This window comes from Microcaecilia unicolor, chromosome 1 (assembly GCF_901765095.1).
Source record: "Microcaecilia unicolor chromosome 1, aMicUni1.1, whole genome shotgun sequence".
NCBI classification, from domain to species: domain Eukaryota; kingdom Metazoa; phylum Chordata; class Amphibia; order Gymnophiona; family Siphonopidae; genus Microcaecilia; species Microcaecilia unicolor.
The window spans coordinates 40,045,400-40,065,111 of record NC_044031.1 but is presented as its reverse complement, the minus strand read 5'-3'; the positions used below and the strand labels follow the sequence as shown (position 1 = coordinate 40,065,111).

The 19,712-nt window shown below is 43.5% G+C and overlaps 1 protein-coding gene across 1 annotated transcript in view; it reads right to left on the bottom strand.

Annotated features, from left to right (window-relative positions):
* LOC115465948 (zinc finger protein 184-like) overlaps positions 1-19,712 on the bottom strand; it is a 75,025-nt gene that overhangs the window by 29,162 nt on the left and 26,151 nt on the right. Inside the window, exons 4-5 of the mRNA XM_030196882.1 lie at positions 14,549-15,628; positions 13,918-14,019 (exon numbers count right to left, since the gene is read on the bottom strand). Of these exons, the coding sequence (XP_030052742.1) occupies positions 13,918-14,019; positions 14,549-15,628 (1,182 nt within the window). The remainder of the gene's footprint in view (positions 1-13,917; positions 14,020-14,548; positions 15,629-19,712) is intronic.

Here is a 19,712-nt window from a genome sequence, read left to right as displayed (position 1 = left end):
ACAAAAGAAGGCCACGGACGTGGATTTCTTAAAAAGAGAGGTCGAAGACCTGCATAACAGACTGCGAAGGAATTCAATCCGGCTGATTGGTTTGCTGGAGGGCGCGGAGGGTCTGAATTTGATCGCTTTCTTAGAAACTTTTCTGCCGAAATTACTGGACCTTCCTACTGAGCAGCGGTTTGAAATTGAACAAGCCAATAGAACGCCATCTTTCAAACGGTTAAATCAACTAATGCCGAGGCCTATTGTTATCAAATTCCTCCGATATCAGACGGCGTTACTCAGCCTGCAAAGAGCTAAAATAAAGGCTCCACTTGCCTATGAAGGTGCGAAGATTTTCATCTTTCCGGATCTTAATAAAGCCACTGTTCAGAGAAGAAAGGTCTTTCTGCTGTTCAGAGATCGACTGAAAGTCCTTGGAGCGCAGTTTGGTCTCCTCTATCCGGTGCGGATGCGGGTGACTATTCATAACACCACTAGAAGTTTTGAGGACCCACAACTTTTGGAATCTTTCCTGGACTCGTTTCGGAAGTGAATTTTTATATTCATTGATGGCTTCTTTTAATTGATTAATGTTTGATGTTAGTTCTCTGTATCTTATTACAAGAGAGGGCAGTGTTCAGCTCTAATTTCCAACTCCCATGTTATCTCGATATCATATCGTTGCTTGCAACGTTTTTCTGTTTATTTCTTGTTTTGTTCTCTGGGGTTCATTTATGTTTGGGGTTTTTTTTTCTCTGGTTTTCTTGATAATTCCATGGCAATACCCATGCTTACGACTCTTTGTGAAGTCATGGGCTGTATCTTTATGGTTAGTGCTTTATTCCAGCTGAGTAGAACTCTCATATGTGCCACTATCACGTTTCTCCTGTCACTTTTCCTTCTCCTGTACTGGGAGGGTTCCTTTGTAGTGGAGATAGCATTTCTCATTTGTCTTGGTTGTCATTCTAGTTTTGTATTTTGCTGCACATTGTCATTTGATGGTGCCCCTTTCCATATTATATATATTACATGCGGACATCACTGGGATGTCATGGCACAGGTATGTTACTTCAATGTACAGAATTCGTGCATGTACCTCTTATGCTTCTTTTATATATGTATAAGACCGAAGTTCTCGTTTTCTCCTTAGCAGTTTTTTCATAATATTTCGTGCCTCAAAACTCTTTTTCAATGATTAATCCTGTACCATTCATGTGTACTTATCTTGTCTTTAGATGAAAATAGTCTCTGTTAATGTACAAGGTTTAAATAATCCTATAAAACGTAAGAAGGTATTGATGTACCTGAGGGGACTGCAGGTTGATATTATTCTAGTTCAAGAGACGCATCTTATTGCATCTGATGTGGCTGGATTCCAAGACCAGTTCTATACTCTTATTGCTGCTTCCTCTGCGGTGCATAAGAAAAATGGAGTTGCAATTCTTGCTCGCACCTCCCTTCCATTTTCCATTATAAACCAATGCTCTGATAATGAGGGGAGATGGATATTAGTGAACTTAAAGTTACATGACTCTAATTGGTTGATAGGCACCTTGTATGCACCAAATTCCGACTCTCCCTCGTTTTTTCACAATATAATCACGGAGATCGTTTCCTTTGGATCCAGCACTATCCTACTTGGTGGTGACTTTAATCAAGTGCAAGATCTTATCCTGGATAGAAAATCCACCTGTCTTCCCAGGATGTCGAAATCTTTAAATAAGATCCAGGACCTTAAGAATGCCCTGGGTTTGGTTGACCCTTGGCGTATTTTTCATCCCACCGAGAGAGATTTTACTTTTTACTCTCCTCCGCACAGGAGTTTTTCAAGAATTGACTACTGTTTGGTCTCCTCGAACTTATTACCTCATATATGTGCTTCAGAAATACTTAGTAAAGTTCTCTCAGACCACTCACCGGTATGTCTTAGCTTAACTGCGGTGTTGCCTAGCCGGGCTGCACCGCCTTGGAGATTTAATTCTCTGTTGTTGCTGGATGTTCCTTTTGTTCAATTTATTACATCCAAGATGGATGAATTTTTTCATTTTAACCCCTTGGAGGAGGGTAAAGCGCTCTTGTGGTGGGATGCTTTTAAAGCTACTATTAGAGGGCACATAATTAGCTATTCTGCCATGAAAACTCTTAGACAGCGAAGAGAACTGGAGGATAAAACTACCCAACTTAAACTATTGGAAAACAAGTTTATTGTCGATAATGATTCGACAACTCTTTCGCTTTTGCAGAATTTGAAGTATGATTTTAACACCACTCTCTCCAAAAATGCGCTGGAACTAATTCATGCTCATAAATCGACATTCTGAGAGTAATAAAGCCAGCCATCTTCTTGCGCAATACCTCAAAACTAAAAGAGGCAGGAATAGGATCTCACAAATTGTTGACTCCGCAAAGGTCCTACGTACCTCAGATGAAGCTATTGCCCAGCAATTCCAGTCCTATTACCACACGTATGCTTCTGAGGTTCATTTCTCTCTAGGATCCTTTGGAGCCTTTGGGAACCATCTTGATAGGCCCCTAATAGACACTTTTCAAAATCACACTTTGGAACAACCCTTCTCCCGTAAGGAGATAATGGAAGCTATTCATTCTCTTTCTAAAGGTAAATCACCAGGGAATGATGGACTCACTGTAGAATTCTATCAGATGTTTGCAGATCTTCTGGCCCCCAAATTGCAAATTGTATATAATTCGCTCTTACTACATGAGGGTCAAACTGGCTCTTTCTATCAATCAAAGATCATTGTTATACCCAAGCCAGATGGGATCTGTCTAAAGTTGAGAATTATAGACCTATCTCTTTGATTAACGTCGATAATAAAATCTATGCGAAAATCTTGGCCCTGCGTCTGCAACATATTGTGCCAGATATAATCCATAGAGATCAAAACGGGTTTACGGTAGACCGGTTGGCTAGTGATAATTCTAGACTCTTTTGGAATATTCTGGCACATGTTGAGGGCTCTCGTGAACCGTTTAAAGAAGTATCACTTGATGCTGAAAAAGCCTTTGACAGAATAGAATGGGATTACTTGTTTCATACTTTGGCCTGGTTTAATTTTGGCCCATCCTTTATTAAAATGGTCAGAGTTTTATATACTAACCCGATGGCCTCAATCTCTGTGAATGGTAATAATTCTCAACTTTTTCCTCTTAGAAGAGGCACTAAACAAGCCTGTCCATTATCTCCTCTCCTTTTTAATATTGCTTTAGAACCATTGGCCATAGCCATCAGGGCTAATTCAAATATAGCTGGGGTCTCTTTGGGAAGAGAGGTATTTAAAGTTTCCATTTATGCTGATGATATTTTACTTTATACCACCCCCAATTCTCTTCCAGCTATTTTGGCTGTAATCAATTCATTTTCATCTCTGTCTGGCTATAAAATAAACTGGTCTAAATCAGCCATCATGCCGTTAAATTCCCTAGTGCATAGATCTCAGATATCTCAATATCCATTTTCCTGGGAACCGTCTAAACTTAAATATCTAGGAATCTGGTATTCAAAATCGGTGGATCAGACCATGTCTCTAATTAAGGATCAAATCTTAACTTTAACCACCTCACTCCTGAATTGATGGTCTCCACTCTATTTAACGTGGTGGGGGCGGAAAGGGGCTATTAAGATGGTTCTAGCTCCAAAGTTAAATTATATATTCAGTATGACCCCCCCTCTCTTTTCCAAATTCGTTCTACACCAAAATAGACTCGTTAATAACTAAGTTCCTTTGGAGACAAAAACCACCTCGCATTGCACTTAAAAAACTCAAACTGCCAAGCCATTTGGGAGGTCTTAATGTTCCTGATTTTAAAAAGTATCACATGGCCTTTTGCCTCACACAATCTTTGCTGTGGTTCCAAAGGGAATTTTCCCATCTGACACCTAGGTGGCAGATTTTTGAGGCTGCCTTGGTGCACCCTTGCCCCCTGTATCTTCTGCCCTCTGCAGATTTGTATCCATATACTAAATGCTTGCGGTTGTTGAAAGCCTCTGCCTCTTATATCCGTACGTTTAGAGCTGGTCTTGGAATTAGCACTAACTCACTGGAAGATGTCTCCCTCTGGTATAACTCTGGCTTGCAGTCTGATCTCCTGCAGTCCCAAAGAGCGGAATGGTCTGAAAGAGGTATATGGCTGCTATCTCACCTATATAATGCAGGTAACTTGTTGTCACCGGATGCTTTGGCTGCATTGTATAATGTTTCCTTACTGGACTCTCACATATGGAAGGACATATCTGCATTTCTCTCGGCCTTTCAAGTCACCAATTCCCTTCTGTCTACTCCTTCAGAATTTGTTGCCCTCTGTCTCAATATTGCAACTGGTAAGAAGAGGGCATCTCTCCTATATAAAAAGCTTCAGGATTTGTATGTTGATGCTGTTGCCCCATTACGCCTGTCTTGGGAAAGGGATCTAAGTTTTGATGCGTCTGACTTTGACTGGTACACCTTTTGGGTTAATTCGATGCATCCTATTAAATCAGCAGCGATATCCCAATCCTCGTACTTTCTTTTCCACAGAGCCTACTGGACCCCTGCTAGAGTAGCACGGATCACTAAGAGTGTCGACCTCCAGTGTAGGTCCTGTCAAGAAAAAGATGGCTCTCTGGCACATATGGTTTTTTAATGTAAGAACGTTAGAGCGTACTGGCGACTCATTTGGGCTAAAATGTGTCTTATTTTTCATCTTCCTGCATCTACAGTGCTCTCTTACAAAGTTGTGATTTTGCGAGCCTCTTATCCTAACCTCTCCATTCTAGAATCCGATAAGAAATTGTTCAATATATTGTTAGCTGTTGTATTACACTTAATTGTATTAAACTGGAAAAATAATGTGAATCTGAATTACAATGAATGGTGGAGTTATGTGTGTGTGATCAGAAAATATGAATCTATTCTGGCCCATAAACACCGGAGAGTTCAGTCTGTGTTGAGGACTTGGGCTCGTTTAGATTCATTTTGTCAGGCTCCTAATAGCGCTCACTGATTGCTGTATAATTGCTGATTGTTTAAGGGTATTGTCATGGACTACTAATACTGTTCTGTCTTTTCAATTATGTTTTATTTCATTTGCCATGGATTGTTGTTATCGTTTGATTTTTCCGTCCTGTTTTATGTTTTGAAAACCTTAATAAAAATATGAAACAAACAAAAAAAAGAGGTGTTCACAATTTTTGTGGCGCCTTCTGTAAGGCCCATACTTGCCTGCTGCACTATCTTTGATGGGCAGGGATCGAGGGAGCATATAGTTGGTCGAAGGTCTCTTAGGATTTTGTCAAGGCTGTCCTCTGTCATTAGGTTAAGTGTTCCATCTGTCTCTGTTAGGAGGGGGTGAGTCTGTGCACCCCTGGTTGACTGGTTGGGCACTGGGTGGGATTGCCTGTAAATCCTGGTGGAGACTTTTAATTTTGTTGGCAAAGTATGCAGTAAAATCATTGCAGTTCAGTTTAGACTGGGCAGGCTGGTTCTGTTGTGGGAGTTGCAGTAGGCTGTTTGGTTGAATTGGCAGCCTATGCAATGCATTGAGAGAGATACTGTTTTTTGGTTGCTGTTAAGGCTTGGCGGTACTTTGCCATGTGCTTCTTGCAGTTTAGTCTGTCTTCATCCGGTGAGATTTACGCCATCTCCTTTCCAGTTTTCATCCTTTGCGTTTAAGGATCCGAAGTTCTGGAGAAAACCAAGGTGAGCGTTTGTGAGTGGGGCATAAGACCTTTTTTTAGTGGTGCTGTTTTCTCTAAGGTCTTGGCTAAATTTGTATTCCAGATGTCAACTTGTTCTGACACTGTTGTCTTTTCATCTACATGTGGATAGTCCAAAGCCTCTAGGAAATTCTCAGCAGTCAGCTTTTTTTTGTCTCTGATCTCCTTCCAAACTCTGGGAGGTGCCATTTGTTTCAGGTGGTCACTTAGGGAGAATTTAATTAGAAAATGGTCTGACCATGATAGGGGTGTTATTTTGATACTGTTATCCCAGAATTCTGGGATATCCACCCCTTTGTAGAATACCAGGTCTAGTATGTGACCCTTTACATGGGTTGGAGAATTGATCACCTGTGTAAATCCTAGTGCTGTCATATTTTAATGCATTCTTGAAGACTTTATGGTTGTTGGTACCATATTTTTCTTTGATTGTGTTGGGAAGTTAATGCTGTAATCTATAATGAAACTGATTTTGGACATAAGTAAAATATAAATGGAAAGTTAAGTTAAAATAAAAAAAAAATAAGACTTAAATCTTCACATCCCTGACTCAGTACAGTTTTATTAAATTTACTATACTGCTCCAACTGGCGAGCAGTGTGGTGGTGTACAAATCAATTAAAAACACATTATAAAATTAGAAAAAAAAAAGGAACTACAATTTTGATAGGGTAGTAAAATCAACAGGCAACAACAAAGGAAAGACTTAAGGACAGGGAGATGGCAACAAAACATAAAAAATAAGAGAGTCTAACTGTCTCTGGGGAACCCTAATTTAAGACCCTAGCCAAAGGCCACACGTCCATTTTTGGCAACAATTTTAAAATGGCATTTTTTGTAGGTGTGCTGAAAAATAATTCTGCGCGCACCCAGAACATGCATCTACACTACCACAGGCCATTTTCAGCACACCTTAGGTAAAGGACCTCTTACTTATTTATGACATTTATATCCCACATCAAACATGAATTAGATTGAAACTTGGGCGCATTTACAATCTTTTTTCCTGTGCCTAGATCAAAAGAAAAAGATGGCGTATGGGAACTTGCTTCTTTTGTTTTGTGGATTGCAGTGGTATGTTATAATCATACACTTGATATTTTTTTATTACTACTATTTAAAAGAGAGATATTGAATGACTCTGGCCTTCTGCACAAAGGTAGCTCTGTCCTCAGTCTAAATGTGGCAACATTGTCCAGTTCAGCACACTATTAGCTATCAAGTTCCTATAAAGTTAATTATGTTCCATGGAAAATAAATCTGTTGACTCAGGCTGCTTGCTAGGTGAATATTCTGTTTTATTATTGCTATCAAGTATTACATATTAAGGGCATTTGCTTTAAACTTTGTGTATCCAGTCCTTACATGTACATGGTTTTGCTTTTTAAACCCAAAGGTGAATCCTAAGGGTGGTTGAACAATTTGGTGTAAACTGTATTGTTTCTGACTTTACTTGTTTTGGACTGCTGTCTGGAATTTTGGAAGATGGAAATGAGAAAATAAAAATTAAGTTTTGGATGTTCTGTGTAGAAGTTGTTTACTTTTGCAATGTGTGTATGGATGCCTGTTCTGGTGTGTGCATGTGATAATATTTGAATAACTGTCTATACTTATGGCTATGATTTCTGAACATGCGGCATCATTAACGGACAGACTTTTAAATGCCCAGTTAGGTATATATGCTAATCTAAACTCTGTTAAACGTTTCTGCCATCCGTGTATATTGCCAGCATGGATAGCAGAAACATTTTTGGGGATTCTTGATATAGCCGTCGGGCGCAGTGGCGTTCCTAGGGGGGGGCGGTGGGTGCGGTCCACCCCGGGTGCATGCCGCTGGGGGGGGGGGGGTGCCGCATGTGCCTGTCCTTTGTTCCATGCTCCCTCTGCCCCGGAACAGGTTTGTTCCTGGGCAGAGGGAGCATGGAACGAACGGACAGGCGCGCGCAGCACCCCCCTAGCAGCGTGCACCCGGGGGGGGGGTTCTTTCGCGGGGGGGGATGTTACGCTGCACCCGGGGGGGGCGCATCGGTGATCCGCCCCGGGTGTCAGCCCCCCTAGGAACGCCACTGGTCGGGCGAAACATGACACTATGTCAAATATAAATATCCCCTTTGAAAACTGTCTTCAGTAAGATAAGTGGCACAGTTGATTCGAAAAAATTTTTATAACATTTGAAATCTTTAAAAGTATAAGTGATTATTGTGAACTTCACAAGACACCTAAAAAGTTTAAAAATTGAGGACCAGTGATGATAGGAGAGTGGCAGCCAAGAAATCATATAGCTCCACAGCTCCGTTTGACTGAGGTCTTCAAAATAAAAAATAAGAACTGCCTTGTACTACATAAGCACCTTTTTGAGATATCATTCAATATGTATTAAGAGCTTATGTCAATATTAGAGCCTTATTTATAGTTGGTTAACAGCTCATGAGCAGCTGTTTATGGAAAGATGGAGATGACTCCTGGGAGGCTAAACAGAGGAATCCCAATCAGGATCCGGGGTGCCACTGAATCCTATACCAGCCTCCCTACTTTGCTAAGGGGTGACCAAACAACACCATGAAAAGAAACCTACAGAAATGAATCACAGTTCTCTGCTCTGCCTACATTCAACTACCAAGCAAGCGCTGTGGTGCTATACCAGAGATCAAATCGCCAGAAGAAACTGGAAGGAATTCATGGCTGAAAAAGCCCATGGGAGTAAAAAAATAGACTGCCTCCCAAGCATTTTGGATCCCTCAAGAGGCTCAGTTCGCTACAGGGTTCTTTAAAGTTCCATATGACCAGGGAGCGAATGTGGCTGGCTTTCTGAAGAGAACTGTAGAGGAGTGACCTATCCCCTCTGTTCCATACTGCTTTGATCATAAATATTCAGGGATATACCCTTTATTTTTTAAACTCATTTAAAATAGCAGGAGAGGCCAAAGGGCAGGACTGACCAGGACCTTTCCCTAGTCCCATAATTCACCTGTCAGGACAGGCATCCACCCATGGAGGAACCTGCCGCATGGCAAGAACCAGGATACTGAAAGCAAGAGCAGTGAAGAACCCCCAGGATGCAGGGACCCCCCTACTGTGAACAGGAGCTCCCTAACATGAACTTCTGTACACACCCAAAGAACAGAACCCATGCTGGACAAATAATCTTCAGGCACAGTTCTTCTCATCCCCCTTTTGATTTTTTTTTTTTTTTTTTTGGGGGGGGGGGGGGGGAACTATTGACCACAGGACCCCAGTAAAGGGGCCACTGTAGTCCAGAAGAAGGAAGTCCCAAGCTTCTGGCTCCAAGCAATCCTAGAGACTTCAGAGGATTCCTGTCCAGCATATTTTGAAAAGCAAAGGAAGTTGCATTCAGGAATAGGAGGGTTTATAATCAAGGTTTGTGCATGAGACGGAGGGTTTATAATCTAGGTTTGTGCATGAGACAATACAGGGGTAATAAGACTTGCCTAACAACACAAGGAAGAGCAGTGGAAAATGATAAAGGGGATGGAATTCCTCCCATATGAGTAAAGGGAAAAGAGGTTAGGCCTCTTCGGCTTCAAAAAGAGACAGCTGAGGGGTGGTATGATTGAGTGAATTGATTTTTCATTCTTTCAAAATGTACAAAGACCAAGGGACACTCAATGAAATTATATGACTATACTTTTAAAACAAATAGGAGGAAATCTTTTTCACTGAAAGAATAGTTAAGCTCTGGAACTCATTGCTGGAGGATGTGGCAACAGCAGTTAGCATATCTGGGTTTAAAAAATGTTTGGACAATTTCCTGGGAGAAAAGTCCATAGAAACGCAAATAGTAGCACCATATCATGCTACCAATCCCAAGGCAAGCAGTGGCTTCCCCATGTCTGTCTCAGTAAGACTGTCACGTACTTGTGACCTGGATTGACACTGTTGGAAGCAGGAAACTGGACTAGATGGACCATTGGTCTGACCCAGTATGACTTTTTATGTTCTCCACATCTCAGCCAGCAGCATCAATCATTAGGCTATTCATCCACTCTTGCCAGATCACCAAGAGGGCACCGCTGTCTTGCCAAGTGGCCTCCTACAATGAAGTAGCCCCTTTTTAAGGGGTGCTACACAGCATGTACTTGCTCAAGGAGTAAAAAGGAGGGGAAGGGCAAGAATTCTGTATGAACCCCTCCCCCCCCCCAGCCTAGCCCTATGCCCTACTGCATCTGCCCCAAAGAATGGAGTTGTGACATATGAGAATTAAGTGACTTGATCAAGATCACAAGGAGCTGTCTTGGGAAGAGGATTTCAGTTTAGATGCATCTGAATTTGATTGGTACACCTTCTGGGTTAACTCCATGCGTCCCACTAAGTCAGCAGCGATATCCCAATCCTCATATTTTACATTCCACAGAGCCTACTGGGCCCCTGCTCGAGTAGCAAGGATCACTACGAGTGTCCACTTCAAATGCTGGTCTTGTCAGGAGAAAGATGGATCATTAGCGCATATGGTCTTTTTCTGTAAAAACGTTAGAGCGTACCGGCGACTTATTTGGGCAAAAACGTCTTATTTTTCACTTGCCCGAGTCTATAGCAATCTCTTATGAAATTGTGATTTTGTGAGCCTCTTCTCCTAATATCTCTCTTCTAGAGTCAGATAAGGAATTGTTCAACATACTGTTAGCGGTTGCTCTACACTTGTTTCAAATTGGAAAAATAATGTGAATCTAAATTACAATGAATGGTGGAGTTATGTCTGTGTGATCAGAAAATATGAAACAATTCTGGCCCATAAACATCACAGTTAAGTCTGTCTTAAAGACTTGGGCTCGCTTAGACTTAATTTGTCAGGAACCCCATAGCACTAATTAACCTTATGTATTTATGCTATTTGTTTAAAGGTATTGTCATGGAAAGACGATAATGTTGTTCTGATCCTTATTTACGATTATTTGCCATGGATTGTTTGACTTTGTGTTTGCTTTTGTGTATTATGTTTTGAAAAAACCTTTAATAAAAATATGAAAAAAAAATAAAAGATCACAAGGAGCCACAGTGGAATCCAAAACCTGGCTCTTCTATTTACCAGTCTGTTGCCCTGGCCATAGGCTACACCTCCACTCCACGAGAGGGCCACTGTTGCCTTCTGTTCCAGCTAGCTAGGAGCATGGGGAAGTCTGCACAGTTCTGCAGGCAGATCAAACAGTGCCAGAGTGGGACAATGAGTCACCCAATCTCCGACACAGGGATCTTGACCATAAGGAGCGTTCTGGCAGCGAAGTTTTAAAGTCAAGATGTTGATCAATAATTTATTATTTATTTAACCGGGCTCCCAATGGGGGCAGGGGACTGCCACCATTACCAAGGCCAAGATTTTGCCCCTCTTAGCCAGCTAGAGCAGCAGTAGACGCTCAGCTAGGAGCCTTGAAGTAATCCCTATGCAGGTCAATATGTTTGCCATTCCCACGCACAGGAACAGGCACCATAAAGCCCGACAGACACAGCCTAGGCACCTGTAGCCCCTCCATGCCAAATATCTTGAGGCATACACACACCACACTGTGTCCATGAGGAATCCAGACTAAACGGGTGAGCTTCTCTTACGTAGCTCTGGAGCGGCACTGGACTTTTAACAAGTTTTGAATGCTGCATCTAATAGCTGCCACCAGCCTCATCATGGGAGTGGGGCGGTGCCAGCACAAGAAAGAAGTGGTGGGAAGGGTTTCATGAAGGCCATCTCTGGGCCTCAATGCCCCTGTAGGATGCTCCCAAACTCACCGGTTCTAGCTGACACTGATATCCCTACTCTCACAAGCCCAGCCGCTGCAGTGACTGTCACCCAAACTGAGATCAACAACTCTTTCCTCACTGAGGAATTTTGGGCACTCTCATGGACCTCATAGTCCCCTCTGCCTTGTCTACTTCTCACACAGCAAACCTATGTCTAGCAAGAAAAAGGTAGGAAGAGGAAGTGGACAACAAAGTGTAAGGAGGCTAAGGAGTTGGAAGAGGGAGGAGGGCGAGGAGTGAGAGCCAGGGGGAGGGGGGGTTGTAGCTTCACAGGACATTCACTCACCTCCACTGCCTGGAACTAATTTTCAACTGTCTCCAAGACAGAATTTAAGACCTGTGAGTCAGAACCCTGTCCTTACCACCCTACAACTAGGGGGAGGAAGGGGGAAGACTGCCTTCTTCGCACTAGCCCAGCCACGCCACAACCACACTGGAACGAGAGCCATAGGCTCAGGGCTAAGGAGAGGGATCAACCCTTCAAGCTCCAGCTAGAGAAAAGTCTATGTACTGATCCCAAGCCTGGATGCAAGAGAGGAAGGGTTAGGTTGCAGCCAGGGAGTCAGGCCTTCTTCAATCAGTCTGCTGCATTGGACCCTCTGCAATACTGTCAAGTTCCCGGACTACGACACCTCATATCCTGATGTTGATGGCACTGAAATGTCAGGTTTTCTCTGCCTCCATCTGCTGTCAGGAAGGGACACAACCCACTTCTATGGACTGCTCTAGCATGATAAAAAGGAATTTGGGTTTGCTATCACTGAAACGTCAGTTTTCTCTGCCTCCATTTGCTGGTCGGGAAGAAACAAAACTCATTTTTCTGGACAGGTCTAGCAGGATGGTAAGGAATTTGGGTCTGCTGTTTCACAGGGTGTGAAGACTTATGCAATTAAAACTTTTTTTTTTTTTAATTGTTAATTAACTTTTGGAATATTTCTATGAATTTGTTCTTCCATGTTGGAAATGTAGAATATGTTCAGTAGATCAGTGAAACAAACTCCCACTTGAATGCACTTTGAAAGACAGTTTTTACACTACCGCATGTGAGAAATGTAGAAAGGAGCACGTTTCGGTCTGGTTTTGGTGCCGAATCCGAAATTGAAATTTGGTCGGCTTCTGCATGGGAGATCACAACCCTGTCTGGTTTTCAGGCTATCCCTAATAACTATGCATGAGAAAGATTTGCCTATAGTGGAAGTAGTAGGTATGCCGATCTCTCATGCATATTCATTATGGATAGCCTGAAAACCCAAATGGCTGGTGGTCTCCCAAGACAGGTTTGAGAACCTCTGCTCTACACTACATAATGCTTCATCAGAGACATAGGCTTGGACATTTTGGTAGGAATTTTCATACGGCTGCATGACAGTGAAAATAAAAGCCTCAAACTGTCTCATGTATCTAAAATCCCATGTTACCAGCTTGGGGTACTGAATGAGCAGAGACAGATTTTGGAATGTGGTTTTGAACACATGCCACCTTAAACAAAAACTGACTTTTCTGATTGGACAATAAAAACAAACTGGATTCTAGCACTTGTTTTAATTTGATTGCAGAATAAATAGGCATTCAGGAACATTTTTCATCAAACAGAGAAGTTCATGTATTCTTTTACAACTGGGTCACAAACATCAGTCCCACATCTCTTATTTTAGGTCTCCGAGGTGCTGAGGATAATAGTGTCGGGTCACGTTACTATCTGCAGCACACACACACCTGTAGATGGAGAATGTCTTTCCAAAGGCCCCAGCACTGGTTCCTTCCTGGAGGTCGTCCTACTGTTAGGAATGCACAACTGGCTTTCCCCTGGCATCGGGGTCTGTGGAATCTTTTAAAGCAAGTGGATCCAGCGGGGGCCCATCAAGGGACGGTTGTACTATACTATACATTGCTTCTAGTCCGCAAACACCTGAGCAGTTCGATTCGGATTACGTGTACAACTAGATGCTAAGGTTACTGAATCAGTCCTGCTTTTTACCACAATACTTGTATGGATGTGTGCTAGCTTCTCTTCTACAGATAGGAATAACTCTGCAGGTGGACATGTGGGGATGTATAAATTAAATCAGGACAGACAACAGTAGAGGCTGACAAAGGACGTATCACGTATTCCTTAGTGTTTTAATAAAGAGGGTCTTTTTCCTTAGTGTTTTAATAAAGACTGCTGGTTTTATATCTCCGCTGGTGATACGTCCTTTGTCAGCCTCTACTGTTGTCTGTTGTGCTTTCCCCTCGTAGAGGTTTTTTTCCTGTTCTATATTTTAAATTAAATCAGGGCCAGCTCACTGTATCTTCGACGGCATGTAGCCTAGCTGCTCACCCTATGGGAATTATTTAAGTTTCCAAAAGTTCATTGTGGGGGGATTTCTAAGAGTTTCTTCTGGGTCTGGTTTCCTTCTTTTACAAGACTCTTCATCTGTCTCTGTGTTTGACCTCTTGTCTCTTAGCAGCTTCACTCACACAGCTTCACTCACATTTACAGCCAGAAACTGGTTTCTCTTCATCTTGTTGCTGAGTAACCTCAATGGTGCAATACTGCTCACACTCAGAACATGAAAATGGTTTCTTCCTTGCAACTGCCAGAAGTGGGTCCTCGTCTTTGACAGGTTTCTTGAGGATTTTTCAGACTCTCTCCTATATTCTCAGCAAAGGGGAGCTCCAAAACAACCCACGCGCTAGACTAAATTTCCAGTGCTAACAAATACCATCAGAAAAAAGAAGGCTTTTAGAATCCGTGAGCAGTGTGTGCACAGCTTTCATGCTGTGGGTTCACAATAACTACTGTGCAACACTCTGCATCTGTCAGTTTTACTTTTCCCAGTTCAGTGTCTGCTACAGGGCATTCTTCATGTCATTTCCTACAAGTAATGAGTGTTCACTTGCAATAAACCACAACATAAAAAAACCATCTGCAAACTACCATGGAATGGGTTTGAAAACTAGGTTTGGAATGGCTTCCAAACGCCAGGAGAGAGTTAAACGAGGGCTGCACCTGGAATATAGCCTCACTTGCAAATCCTCCTGGTTCTCCCTGCCAGCCCCAAACCCATGGTATGGGAGCCCTGCTCTGGCTCGTTCTTGGTACTTGGCCCTGTATTTAAAAGCATACGGCTTCTCTCTTGCAGGGGGTCTCCAGCGTCTCCTTATTCTGGCAGGCCTGCTCACATTCACTACAGACGTGAGCACTCTTGTCTGCCTGTGGCATGGGCTTCTGCGTGAGGTTGGTCTTCCAGCTGAAGGGCCGACCACATTCGGTGCATATATAGACTGCATCCAAGGCGTGGAATCTCTGATGTTTCTTCAGGTCTTTGCACCAGCGAAAAGCCTTTCCACACTCAGCACACACATAAGGCTTCTCCCCCGTGTGAATCCTCTGGTGCCGCATCATATCCTGCTTCTCTGAAAACCTTCTGTCGCACGTCGGGCAGGGGAAGGGTCTCTCCCCCGTGTGGATCCTCCGGTGCGAGACCAGGTTCTTCCTACATATGAACCTCTTCCCGCAGTCGCTGCATTCATGCGGCCGGTTCCCCGTGTGGATCCGGTGGTGCTTCATGAGGTCCTGGCTGTCGCAGAAACTCTTCCCACACTCCGTACATAAGTAGGGCCTCTCCCCTGTATGGGTTCTCTCGTGCCTCATTAGGTTCTGCTTCTGGCTAAAGCTCTTTTCACATTCTGTGCATGCGTAGGGCTTTTCCCCTGTATGAGTTCGCTGGTGGCGGACAAGGTTCTTCTTCTGATTAAAGCGCTTCCCACACTCGGAGCAGTCATGGGGGTCATCAGAGTGGATCTTCCTATGTACAATGAGGTTGTGCTTGTGGGTGAAGAACTTCCCACACTGAGGACACTCATGTGGTCTTTCTGCTGTGCGGACCATCAGAATCTGCAGAGCCCTCTTAAAGCCAGGGAGCTTTTCACTAAAAATGGGGGTGGTGATGGGGGTGGGGTTAGAGGAGGGGGTAGGAGCAGGAGTTGGGGCAGGGACTTCCTTCCAGGCTGGTGGTGCTTGGGAGACAGGCATGCTCTGCTGTTCTTCCTTCTTCGGAAGCTGCTGGCTGATCCTTCTCCACTCCTCATACTGCAAAATCTGGATCTGGTCTTCTGTTAACGGGTTAGTAGAATCCGTCTCCCCGCTATCCTCATCCTCGATTTTCTCCTGTTTGATCACCTTGAGGAGCCCATCATCTGCTGGACAGAGACAAAAAGACTCAGAGTAAGAAGAATGCTTTTCGAGTGTGTACCAGAGGCAGGGGTGATACGTCTTACACAGAACTCAATTTTATGATACACTAAGTGACTGGTAAGGTGATGGTACTGCAGAGGTGGCAGTAAAGGAGTTTTTGATGAACCAGACACTAGTCAGGTACTAGAGTACAAACTAAGAATGGCAGACCTTGGATTTCCACTGGATACAGGGGTTCTCAGTAGGCCAAATATTTTTTTTTTTTTTTGGGGGGGGGTGGGGGGGTGAACTATAACACAATGCTGGCTCTGCCGTTAGAGTGAAAAATGCTGCTCACTTTTCTAAAATCTCAGGGGTGCAGTAGACTATTGGTAGATTGGGGGGGGGGGCAATTTGGTTGCCTCTTTGTTACTTAAGAGGCCTACTGAGATTCAGAATTGTATAAGGATTTCTACAGGTCTGATCTATAGTCCCACCCCTTTTTTTCACTAGAAAGTACAGTTCTCCTGGCATTAATCCCCTTAGGAGAAAGAGGTTGGGGGGGGGGGGGGGGCGTTAGGAGGGGATCTTCCATGCTCATTATCAACAGTACAAATGTGGAGTTCACAGGAAGAAGATAAAGAGGACAGTCCTGAGCCCAGAGATACCCTGAAGCAATGTGACCTCTCAACCTTTTCCTAGTCGGGACACACCAAATGGATGACACTCGCATATGTGACATACTGCACACGTGACGTTTGCTCTGACAAAATATAGCAGCTTTTATGAGTTAAGTGCAAATATACTCTGCATCCACCATCCAACAACAGATGTAGCACACAACATTTCCCAATGGAAGTCACCATACAATAAATATTCTGATTCTCACGTAACTGAAGTAACAGCAACAAAAGCCTGAAAAAAATTCCCACTTAACACATGTGTAGCAAGCACCGCTGATCTGTGATTCAGCAGCAAGAAACCTTGCTTATGAATTGGCAGCACTGTATCACAACACATATCATTTTTAAAGCTCCCTACCCACCAGTGAAATACCTCACCTGTCACACACAGAAACAGCGAGACCTTCAATAGAAATCCACTCTGCACACACAGTGCAAAACTGGAAAACCAGAACCAGAAATAAATTTCCTTCTATGCACTAAAGAAAGTAAAAAATACAGAGATTCACATGCTCACAAAACACATTATGGATCTTTCATCCAATTAAATCCAATCCCCTCTCCTCTCTGCCCCGAACACCAGACTCAGCAATAGTGGGGAGTGAACAATGCAGGGGCAGCACAGACCTAGGAAAAAAGTGTGCAAATGAATGAGGCAGAAACAGCAGCTCTGCCGTGGGAGAAAAGCCTCTGGAACTGCGGTAACCTGAGATCCAGAAATCTGATACCATTTGGCTGCTGCAAATGGCTTTTCCCCATGATTTCCTCCTTAGGAAGATCACCTTTTTGTTTTCCTTACACAATCTGAGATCTATGCATCAAAACCAAAAGCTAGCTGGTTCTGCTGAACTTAGGAGTAGCCTAATGGCTAGTGCAGTGGCCTAAGAACCAGGGGACTGAGCACTGATTGTGTAAATAAATGTGTATAACCCGCACAGCGTATATACCGTGCACCTCTTGCAAATAACCTGCGGGTTATATACTTGAAAATAGAGTCTACGGAATGGCAAGGATACCACACCATTCATGGAAGAAAGCGGACAAAGCAATGAGACCCACTGAGATAAATCCACATATCCTGAAAACTCACAGAGATTCTGGCAAGTCCTCTAAAGCATGTGTTTAATGAATCCTCAAAGATGTAGGAGGTTCTGTGGGACTGGAAAGGGCTGATATGGTTTAAAAAAAAGAAAAAGGTAACAAAGAAGATGTGGGAAACTACTGGATGGTACCTCAGTGCTGAGAAAGGTAATGGAGATGCTGCGGAAGGAAAGGACAGTGAAATTTCTACAATCCAACCGGTTGCAAGATCCGAGGCAACGTGGCTTTACCAAAAAGCAAATCATGCCAAATGAATCCAACTGATTTCTGTGACCGGGTGACAAAAGAACTGGATCGAGGGCATGCTCTGGATGTGGTCTAATTAGATTTCAGCAAAGCCTTTGAATCTGTTCCTTACAGGAGGCTCATGAAAAAAAAACTGAGTAGCTTGAGGATGGTACACAAAGTGGTAAACTGGATCAGAAATTTGACAACTTGACAGGTGACAGAGGGTGGTGGAAAATGGAAGAAAGAAATGTGAGTAGTGGAGTGCCTCAGGGATCTGTCCCCAAGCCGATTCTATTCAATATCTTTGTCAGCGATATTGTTAAAGGGTTAGAAGGAAAGGTGTACCATTTTACGGATGGCGCACAGTAGCGGTGTAAACTGAAGTCCATTTTTGAGGGGTCCCAGTATACTCTCCTCTGTACCCTTCTCCCACCCTGCCATCACAATAAAATATTACCTTTACTGGCAAGGATGCCAAGCCCCTCCGGCTGAAGACATCTCCTGCACAATTCCCGCCTATTACTACTACTACTACTTATCATTTCTATAGCGCAACTAGACGTACGCAGCGCTGTACACTTGAACATGAAGAGACAGTCCCTGCTCGACAGAGCTTACAATCTAATTAGGACAGACAAACAAGACAAGCAGCACTTAAGAACATAAGAATAGCCAGACTGGGTCAAACCAATGGTCCCATCTAGCCAAGTATCTTGCTTCCAACAGTGGCCAATCCAGGTCACAAGTACCTGGCAGAAACCCAAAGAGTAGCAACATTCAATATAGAACCCCAAAGAACTGCAAGATTCTGGAATCCTAAAGAATACAAGATTCCATGCAGAATCTCAAAGAGTAGCAAGGTTCCATGCTACCAAACCCAGGGCAAGCAGTGGATTCCCCCATGTCTGTTTCTATAGCAGACTAACAGATGATAATATTATAATGGATACAGTGGTAGCCCTACCATTGGGCCAACTAAGGTGGGGACCTCAGGCAGCACTCATCATGGGGCAGCATCTTGCTCCTTTCCACACCCCCCACCCCATACTGGCCACGGTCTGCAACTTCCCCCTTTCTTTCTCAATCCCCTTCCCCGAGTCTACCTTCTTTTTAGTCTGCAGCGGTAGCAGCGATTCCCATACGCTGCCCTGCCACCAGCACCAGCTGCTTCTCTCTACTGTGGGCCACAGTAGATAAAAGACGCTGGTGCGCAGGGCAGGGTATGGGAATCGCTGCCGCCACCGACTTTTGGAAGGCAAAAAAAGAAGGGGAAGGGGAGAGATGCCAAATTGGGACAGTGGTGGGGGGGGGAGGAAGTTGGGAGAGAGTGTGAAAGGAGATTTGTTGGACTTTGGGGGGGGGGGGAGCGGGGGCACCATCTCATCCTTGCCTAAGGCAACAGATTGCCTTGGGCCTCCCCTGAATGAATATAACGTACAGAGTTACTGACCTATTGAAGTGCGTACATTTCTGATTAGAATCGCCTTGTGGTTCATAAAAAGGTATTTGCTATGAAGTTGACTAGTATTTCCTTTCCTGTATCACATATTCTTAAATGCCACTGGAGAATTCTGACTGCTTTACCTTGTTTCAAGGATAAGAAGTTGTGGATTGCCTACCAGAGATGACGTAATCTTAAAGAACATTTAAGTAGAGCAATATTACCATATAACTCAACAATCACAAGACATGATGTCTGGCAGATGACGTTTGATGTCAGCAAGTGCAAAATGATGCATGTGGGGAATGCAAGGTTCCACATTAGGAGTCACCGACGAGGAAAAGCATCCAGGTGTCATCGTTGATGATACGTTGAAATTCTCTGCTCAGTGTACAGCGGTGGCGAAGAAAGCAAATAGAATGTTAGGAATTATAAGGAAAGGAATGGAAAATTGGGGGATGGGACTTGATATACCACAGATTACATAGTATATACAGGTACTTATTTGTACCTGGGGCAATGGAGGGTTAAATGACTTAACCAGAGCCACAAGGAGCTGATAATGGGAATCAAACCCAGTTCCCCTGGTTTTCAGGCTGCTGAACTAATCAATAGGCTACCCCTCAACTCCTGTCAACACAGTCACCAGGCGGCCCA